At 35.1% G+C, this 10,536-nt stretch overlaps 1 protein-coding gene across 1 annotated transcript in view; it reads left to right on the forward strand.

Moving 5' to 3' along the window:
• The window catches only part of LOC101860607 (cationic amino acid transporter 4), a gene marked incomplete at its 5' end in the record, with an annotated part of 13,077 nt that extends 10,679 nt beyond the window's left edge, over positions 1-2,398 (forward strand). The window contains 2 exon segments of the mRNA XM_013088475.2: positions 468-579; positions 1,900-2,398. Of these exon segments, the coding sequence (XP_012943929.1) occupies positions 468-579; positions 1,900-2,045 (258 nt within the window).
• Between the last annotated feature and the right edge of the window lie 8,138 nt (positions 2,399-10,536).

The raw sequence follows: 10,536 nt of genomic DNA on the forward strand, positions 1-10,536 counted from the left end.
GGAGATGTGCGTGTCGAATGGAATTACTGGTACGCTCTCTCTTTCTCTCTCGATCTCGTGTCAATTTGCGCTCTCAGGATCCTTCTCCGCGTCACACATTCTCTCTCTCTCTCTCTTGTCTCTCACATAAATACACACACACACACACACACTCTCACACATACTAAAAGTACACACACACACTAAAAGCACACACACACTCTCTCACACACACACACACACACACTCACATATACACACACACACACACACACACACACACACTCACACTCACAAACACACACGTACACATACAAAACCACACACTCACAAAAGTACGTACATACATAAGCATAATGCACTCACATAAACATGCAAAAACACATGCACAAACATACATTCACACACTTGAACACATACTCTTGTTAGTTGCGACGGGTCTGTAATTTGTTGACCTTTGAACTCCCTTCTTTTGTACCTCTCTGCAGACACCATTGATGCCTCTCATTCCCACGCTGGCAATTATCTTCAGCTCTGTGATGCTTTTGTCGGCCGGAGAGCTTATGGGTCTCATTGAAGTTTCTGTTCTTCTTGCCATAGGTAAGGTAGTCGTCCCACCGTAATAGCTTTACTTACATTACCTGATTCAACTTTGAGAGGTTGGTTGTCATTTTTTTTGGTTATGTCAGCTTTTTTTTTTTCCATTGGTGTTAAAATTTTTTTAAAAATTTGATTGTTTTTCACCTCTCTTTGACATAACTTATAGATAACTAGCTGGGCCCCCTTTTGATGAAAGGAATGATAGGTGCCTTAATATCAACTGAAAGTCATTGGCCTACGATATTTACACTCTACTGGAATGGAGCAATAAATCTTGAGAGAAAAGTGACACAAGTATTTTCAAGTTGCCAAATATATAATAGATGTATAGATTGATTCTCTATTCCGCTTTTGTGGTTTGGAACTCCAGAACCACCAGTACGCTAGTGAACGGAAACCTCACTTGTTTACAATTGCGTCTTACAAGACGGACTTTCCCAAGATTAGATCTAAATAAAACTAATGAAGAATTGAAAATTAAACTATAGTGACTTGAGACTCCTCAATAAAACTGTGCACCTTTTAAATGATTCTGAATTACCTTTAATTAATTTTGTCAAATTCGAAAGTTAAGTGTTTGGAAGTTTTAGGCGGCGTAAGAGACGAACTTTCACATATATAATATGTATAGCTATAGATGAACGAGATGGGCTTTGACCCTGCCTGTCAGGACTCACCCAGGCTGAGAGAGAAACAATGTCTCATGCTCAGAAGAAATGCCTGTTATTCTCCCCACTTGCAGAGTGAGACGATCTGTTGTGTTTTCCTAGCAAAATGTTCATTTGCAATCTTGTAGTATCCAGGTGACAATGGAAGAGTTTTAGGTACTCTTTGCTTGATCTTTTGTGAAATTGTGAAAAAAACCCTTTCATTTACAACAAGAAGCTATATCATCTGTGCTTTGCACATAAAAGACATGATTGGTACCTTCAATTACTGCATGCGTAGGAAAGTATTCAATAAAGCATCTCCATTTTTCTGCTGGGGTGGAAGCAATCTGCCTTCAAAAGGATCAATATTATGTCTACTCAGTGATAAAAATCTTGTACCATGTTTGCCTCAGGAAAAAGGAATATATGTGCAAGCTGTACTACTTTTTGTTAGAACTTTATTCAGTTTTCATGGAAGTTCTTTCACGATTGTACAATTTGTTTACCTGATGTGGTGTGAGTCAATGTCCTTAAACACTGAATAAAATACCTACTTACTGTACCTATATTAAGTCTGGAACCTTTTGAAACATGTTTCAATTAGTCTGTCATATTATTTTTTTCCTGTATGACAAAAGGTAACCATCAGTATTCTTGTATGTGTTCTCAGGCTCGGTGATGTATGTCATCATGATCCTGATGAGCGGCGACCCCCAGCTGATGCAGGGAGGGGACAGCAGCGAACGGAGAGCCTTGTTCAACGACAGCGAGGAGGCTGACGATGAAATTGACGAGTCGGATGATGACAACTTGTGACTTCTGATTTGTGAAGTTTGTGGATCCTTACGTTTCGATGTAGAAAAATTGATGTATTATTTGATGGGACGAAATGGATTGATGAGATGGTGATTTATGATTGTGATGCTCCATGGTTGAACTTTAGGGTTAACTGTGGATTTATGGTACTGCAGAATGGTCCAATTTATAATTATCTAATGTACTATACAACTGAATGCTCCATAGACTTACTATACAGCTGAATGATCCAAATATTTGACATACTATACAGCTGAATGCTCCAATTGAATTATTTGACTTACTCTTCAGAAGAATGCTCCAATTATCTAAACAGGTTGAAGGCTGAGAAATGGAATGTCAAATGTAAAAAATGTAAATATTTAGAAGACAGGAAAAGATTTATTGACGAACTGTCTCTGTTATTTTTTGTGCTTCAGTCTTTTGGTTTATACACCATTATTTTCCACACCCAGTTTACCTTGTGTTCTATAACCACATTCCCCTTTTAACCTTTACAGGACTGGATTATTTTCAGCCTACATTGACCCCTGGCCTTGGTAGTACTAGAGTCCTTGACTCCTCAGACTCGGCCTATACTGACTGGGTCTGTAATTTTTTACAGACATTAAAAAAAATTCTATACTGCTTTTGTTAGAACTTTTGCTTTGTTTGAAGTTTTGGAAGATATGTGGAATATTTTTTAGAGACAATTGGATAGATTACAGTAAAAATACCTGACTGGGTTTGAGGTGGCTAGCACCCTGTGTGGCAAATATACATGACTTGGCCTGTGGGAACAAGAACTTGTGAGGGATATATGTGAAGCCTTCGGACAAAATGAGTTACTTCTCTGATTTGAGCCCTATGAAAATAGATACATCACGCTTATAGATGAAGTTTTTTATGATTTATGACCATGAAATAATGAAGGGCATGTTAATGTTATACCAAACCTTACTGCATCGTTAGAAAATGTACAAATTTGACCCTACTGTAGATTTTTGGCCAAGATCTCCATTTTTGGATAGCGAGAAGTAACTCATTTTGTCAGCGCGCCTCACATATACTTGACTGGGGCTGTAAGTGTAAGGGATACAGTATTTTATGTTGAGGTGGGTACTTCATCTTCCTTCACTCCCATACTTTCTCCTGTCCTAGAGGTATGTGGTTATAATTTAAATGTGGTCTTATAAAAGATATTTCATGTGACTTGTGCGGTTGAATTGGTGAGAGATAGGTGAGGTTTTAGAAATGGCTGTGTGTGATGTGATGATGTTGATGATTAACAAGCACTGTTTGTAAGATGTATGGGCTTCATAATGATGTATGACTTCTTTATTTTTGTTTAAAGATTCAATGTTGACTCTGATGAAGAATTTTGGTTTATTTTTGACTACCAAAGTCTAACAATCATGTTTAAGGCCACACTCTTCCAGTTAGCACCGAAATCTACAATTAAGTTATTTTTTCTTGCTTTTTTCTCATTTTCTCAAAGTATTCCATTTAGGGATTAAAAATACTCAAGTTTGAAATTTGTATAAGTTACATAATCGCAAAAATGTCAAATTAGAGTGAAACGAGGATATCTGAAGGGCCATTTTCAAAAGCTAAAAACTCAATAACCGTCCATGCTATCTATGAACTAATTACATATTTGTAATCTGCACGCAAATCTTAAGAAAACGACACTAGCTTTTCTTGAAATTGTAAATATTACTAATGTTAGTACTTTTAGAAGACTTGCATATTAGCAAATGACAAAAATTTTTAAAATAGCAAAGTAAAAAACTCATGAAAAACTTATTTTTTCAAAAATTTTAAAAAAAGCTAGCTTCGTTTTATTTGAAATTGCATGGTGCACTTACCCTCTAAATTTCATGTCTTTATTATGAATTGTTTTTGAGTTTTTAACATTTAAAGCCAAGAAATGAACATTTTGTGGAAAGGAGCAAAAAGATCTCAAAATTGCTTTGAAGCATTGTATTGGCTCACAATTTTTCAGACTTTATGAAGCTGTCTGTTTGAAATAGAGCTCTGGAAGTGCTTCCATTCGATTTAGCACATAATTTTCTAGGGAAAGTTCTCAAAACCCCAAAAAACATTGTTTGGACCCAAACTGGCCCCAAAAACCCGTGTGTGGCCTTAACTAATATATTATATTATATATTTGTTAAGGTGGTATTAGACTTTGAGAAGTTATATATATATATATATATATATATATAAAGGAGTCAGATGGTTCTATTTTTGGTTCCTTGCCTTTTAGTTGCATGAGATATGGCACTATTGACAGGCTTATTATGTGTTCTTTTTTTTTTGGTCAGTTATACTTTTGAAATTTTTCTGGGATTTTTGTGTTCGATTAATTTGTACAGTTGAATATCACTTCCATTTCATTTAATTTTTGGACTGGTTGTGATAGTTCTAGACTGTTCATGACAAATTATTTCATGACAAGTTTGAAACCATATTTTCTTTTATAATTTCTTTACCTGTGCCATACTTTATTATTTTCATATCAATGAAATCATGAATGCATATATCATTCTACATATGTGAGGCAGCGTGGTGAAATCAGGCACTCGTGAAAATAATGAAATTGAAGAAATTGGCATTTTTCTGCCAGTTTGGCAATTTTTATCGAATTTTCGTTTTTTGGCGTAACAACATTGTTGTCCAATTAAGAACATATTTCTGGGTGAATTTGACAGAAAAATGTTGATTAAAGGCACAAAAAATGTAAGTTTTCAGTTTCCCTGGACTGTCAAACTATGGAAATAACCAAACTTTGGCAGCTTTTTTCTCACTGATTCTACCTTTGAAACTAGGCGACCCCACCTTCTTCCATCTCAAATATCTTGGCTTCTATTCAAAGATTAATGGATATTTTTTCCATCGAAATAAATGTAAATGAATAACCTTTAACTTTAAGATGATTCCAGTAACTCCACATGCCCAAAAATTGACGAGCGCCTGATTCCACTGCGTCATGACAATATAAATTATACATGCATTTAGATTATAACCATAACAAATATATATATATATATATATAAATAATTATATATATTTATTATTTATTTTATAGATGTTTGGAAAATCTTTATTTACATCCCCTTCATATCTTGAGATTATGAAAGTTGCTTGTGATGGCTAAATGAATTTATAAAGCATGCCAAACACTTACAGAAATGTCCACATGTTTCGTCAAAATGGTCTAATGTTTGGTCACCCACTGTTGAGGAATAAAGTGAATGTCTTAGACAGGGGGATGTCTTATACAATGTCATTATAATGTTTAAAAAAAAAAATGCCATAGAGGAAATGGGAAGTGGTCATTTGTACAAGTGATTGTCCTTGTACTAAGTTATACAGGTGACTGTTAGAGCAGGTTTGACTGTATAACGTTACTCATTTTATTATAAATTATTGTTTACATATGAGGGGCTGAGATGCAAAACCCGCCTCATCCATTGTAGCAATTTTGAGAAAATCAGCTTTTTTAAATGCTGCTATACACACAAACAAGGGTAAAAAGAAGATTCTTGGGTGGCTTTTATGAAGTATGTGTTGGGTTTGGGCGGGAAACACTTTTTACATCTGACAGCAGGTAACAATTTGCATTTATAAGCAAAAAATCTGGATTTTTTCCAAAATATCGCTTAACGGGTTTTGCATCTCAGCCTCTCTTATATTTATATAGGCTTCAATGTTAATGACTCATTTAATGAAACCAGTAATCTACAAAATCATTTTTTAGATGGTTATATAATATATGCTGTGAAAAAAGAAGGATATTGAAAGTCGCTTTAGATGATTTGGACATTAATGGTTACCCAAGGGATGAAATTGCGGGTGGTTTAGGGGTGTCACTGGTAGGTCCTACTTCTTTACTTTCCCTCTGATGTCTCTGTCCGTCTGTCTTACTTTTTCTCCCACCATGAAATGACCAGTATTGTGTTGATGTGTTTCTCTTTACTCAAGCAAACATAAACAAACAGTGTTGAAATTGAAGACGGCATTTTGGTCTCTGAGCTTGCTATTTGCTGATTATGATGCAAGTGCAAGGAAGAAACTGAAAAAATGTCTTTCTAGACTTTGAAGCTTAAAGATTAATAATATCTTAAGGTAAAATAATGTGAAAATTTTCAGTTTGGATTCATAAAATAAAGGCATTTAATGAGTCTCATATAATAATGATGATGATAATAATAATAAAAATAATAATAACAATTATTATAATAATAATATAAAATAATAATAATAATACTAAAAATAAAAATAATAATAACAACACAAAATACATGTGCATTAATGTAAAAACATGCGCTCTTTAGATTAATGCATAAGCAGACATTCGTACTATCACAGCACAACTGATGATGATATGCATATATCACATTATGAACGAAAGAGTAATATGAATAAAAAAGACGAACTATCAAGATGGCATTTCATTTAGTACATGTATGTGTACGTGTGTATTTTTTAGAATATACATAGATGTTAGAGAAAAATAGTATACAAGTTTTTAAACTGTGTGTAATTGCGAGTTGGGTTTTAACTAGGAGAAGACAAATGGTGAGGAGGCAGATGGCCGGTCAAGTAACTTCTTTGTCTTTAAGTAAGTCTTGTGTTAAGGATGGATAGTGCTTTGTCCCCAAATATTCCACTGGTGCAACGTTACTCTCTTTTATTCTAGTAATGTTTTTTATCAGGTTGTTTTTATTTCAACAGTCATAATACTCTTCAGTGTTCATGTTGGTGTAGCCCTATGGGTTGAAATGTTGTGGCTCTTCACTTTTGCCAGCAGAAGATATCTGGACTCCTGTGCGAGGAACTTTAGTTTTTTGGGTGTGTCCGTGTGTCTACAGGGATCCTGTATCCCACTCAACTCACACATGGGGTGTGACATGCAGAATGGAAACAGCCTACCTTCTAAAGGACGTAAATTGTGTCGATTAGGGCGTAATGCTTTTGAGGAGTCCATTGGAAAAATGGGCATAGTCACAAACTGGAAATTGTGAGGGTGTCAATCTTAAAAGCTTGTAGACTCCTAACTTCATTTATTTGCTTGATTGGTGGTTTATTGTAGTGTTTGTTGAATGGGAAATCTAGCAACAATAATCGACCAACAGTTGAACAGAAATACATGCACTGTTATAAATCAAGAATTGTTCGAAATTGATACCCTCATGATTTTCAGCTTGTGACTATTCCCGTTTTTCCAGTGGACTCCTCTTTTACATTCAATATATGCTCAAAATTCTAGTTTGAGTAATGGTATTGTGAATTGAATTGATGAGAGTCTGTATTGAAAAACCATTCCGTTTAACTGTTGTTCTCAGTATAGTAGTTTTTAACTTTTATTTAATGTGTTGCAGTTTTGGTTGGTAGAAATTGTTGCCGAAGTTTTTTTATGCTTCTTCCCACCTCGCCTTTTATCTGTGTGATAATAGACATGTTGCAGAAGTGCATCTTTCTCCAAATGTGTTTTATAAAACTCTGCTTCCTGCTCAGTATGTCTAGTATCGTAATGTAAATATGTGTGAGGTGAGTAGCAGACGGGAAGCTGTGTGAATGAAGACTCTCATGTCTGAACATTTTTATGTTGTAATTGTACTTAAGCTTAAACTTTTCATTGTTGGAGGCGGTTAAAGTTTTGGATAAGTCTGTTTTTATGAGTGTTTACTATGTGCTATTACTGTTATGGTCTCCTTTTCTTTAATTGCCATCTCATCTCTAACTGTGATTTCCTCTTGGCATTCTTTATTATTTGTCTCCCTTGAAAAGCATTATCTTTCTTTGTGTAATGTACATGTATGTATTATAATCTGTGTCTCGCTATTTTGTCTTCTTCTTTGTTTGTTTATTTACCATTACCCTCCACTAAATGGGGACCAAATGTTGATTTTTAATGTGCTTCCTTTGACTTGATTCTCAATTATATTTTGGTTTGCGGATGGTTGGAGGGCGTCACTGTTCCTTCCTACTTCTTTTATTTCCCTCCTTTGTTTCTGTCTGTATGTCTTACTGTTTCCCTGCACTAAATAACTGTTACAATGGCGATGTATTTCTCTTTACTCAAATAGACAAACAAACATACAAACCAACAAACAAATAAACAAACATGTCATGGTTGAAAAAGTTGAAAGTGTTGGAAAGCCAGAACTTTGAAAATGTATAAATTGTGCTCAAAATTGTTGTGTTCATTAAAATAGGGGGAATGTTTTTTTGGTTGTTTTTTAAAATTTGAATACTTTATTTTGCTCAAAATTTTACCCATGTCTCAACATTTACGAAGAGTTAAGTTTAAGAGTTCCATTTCATGTGTCAAACCATGTTCATGGCATGCTGCCAAAAGTACACCTTCAGTGTTCTGTGAAAGCTTTGCAATGATTTTTTTAAATGGGATGAGAGCAAAAAGATTGCAGTGCAAGAAAGACGAAGATAAGGGGAAGAGAATAATAGTGATAATAATATTAGTAATGATATTACCGATGATAACGATTATAGTTAAAACATGCGCAGTCTAGCATGAACATAGTGGGCAGATTTTCAGGTCCTGAATTTTTTCTGATACTTATGCATATGAATTCTTTGTTTCTTTAAAACATATACATAGCGAAATTGGTGCTAACGAAAACATTTCTGTGTCCAGCTGGTTTCGCTATGTGCGTGCTAGACTGCTTTTATGTATGTAAGTTTATTCAGTATTTAAGGCTATTGGTCCACATCGCATCATATAAAACACTCATTTGTTAAATTAAGTTTCCATAATGAAAAAGTACAGGTTGTGCGTATACAGTAGAACATGGCTTTAGCAGGACTTTAAGTTCCAGAAGAAAAATCCCATTGTAGGCAAGTTCCCGCTTTAGAAATGCAAAGGGGAATTACCAAAAAATCACACACTACACGCTTTCCTCTTCTTTTAGTGTCTTTTTGGCCTAGCCTAGACCTAGGGCTATGGCTCATCACTTTTGAGGTGGCTTACGTAATGTGTCTCTCCGCACCATCTCTCTCTGCCACCTGCATCACCTCACTCATCACTGGACAGGCCAATCACAGTGCCGCACCGCTGACTGCCTGTTTGGAGCCCACCTAGAGCCCCCACCCCCCACCTCCCAACCCCCAGCTAGAGCTCGCTTTGATCTCTACTGCTGTATCCAAGTTCGGGTCTTTCCTTGCCCAGTTAAACCCAAGCCAAGCACAGTTAATTGAGTTTACATAGACTTAAAATAGGGGATTCCAGTAAGTTCCTGCTTCAGGGATTGTCCCGCTGCAGCGTGTGCCGCTATAGTCTTGTTCTACTGTATATCTTATTATGGGTCAAACATGGCATGCATATTTCTGTCACTGGGCCGAGTCAGGCTGGGAGGAATTCACAATTTCCTTTGGCTAGACTGTGTAATTATTATTATAATGAAAATGACGATGGCAGGTGGCATTTATCATAGTCTTGCACCCAGCCATTGATTTATACAGTGCATTTGGGTATGATTTCAAAATAATTATATTTATGAAAATTTGATGCATTTGTGCTTGTGAATAGAGAATGTTTAGTGAGTAGAGAGAATGCTTTCAGATAGGATTGGATTGTTACCGGAAATGAAGCAAAAAGTTGTCGCTGACTGTCACTCTTTTAACAGACAGATTTATAAAGAGAAGGGAAAAACATTTAGATTATTTTGTTATGAGCAGAACTTGCAAAAATTATATTCCAAGTCCTTCTGAATAGTTCTGTCAAAGTACCTTTACGTTTCTTTGTTTAGGATTAAAAAGGAGCTATAGAGAAATAATAAAAAGTGGTTTAAGATAGGAAATATATATTGTGTACAATAACAAAGAATGGAATTAATTATCCGGTACTGATAGAAAGTCTGAGTTTCTGATTGAGAGAGAGAGAGGGAGAATGTCAGTTAGGGACTATGAATAGGAGATGTAATATGGAATTGCAAAAACTGTAGAAAATGACAGAAAGGAAGACTGTAGGATTTAATGGGAAGATAGCAGTATTTTGTAGCAGAGTTTGGAAAAGTGGCTGAAAATATGTGTGGTTAGTGATGATGTTGGGTTGTTTGGTCATTTGATTTGGTGCAGCAACATAGGCCTACTAATATTATAATAATACGAATACTAATGCTAACACTAACATGAACACTTAACTAACAATACATCACCTGACCTGACTATATCATTATCAGCTGACTTATGTAGAGCTTGAAAGCTTTTTTTGTTTTGATATATATATATTAACCGTGGAAATTAATGTTTACAGTGAATGCACCATGCTTCCCCAGAAGCTGTGATTGTTTCAGAATGCTATCAATTCTGCTTGGGCAATGTCAACAGATTGTAATGTGTAGAGAGCTTGCAGCTGAGAGATGTTTTGCGCTATACAAATGCGTTCATTATTATTATTGTTATTGTTATTATTATTATTACATTAAAAAAAATTATTATTATAATTATTATTTCTATATAATAATAATGATAATTTATTATTATT

Source organism: Aplysia californica, unplaced genomic scaffold (genome assembly GCF_000002075.1).
Source record: "Aplysia californica isolate F4 #8 unplaced genomic scaffold, AplCal3.0 scaffold00749, whole genome shotgun sequence".
In the NCBI taxonomy this organism is placed as follows: Eukaryota; Metazoa; Mollusca; class Gastropoda; order Aplysiida; family Aplysiidae; genus Aplysia; species Aplysia californica.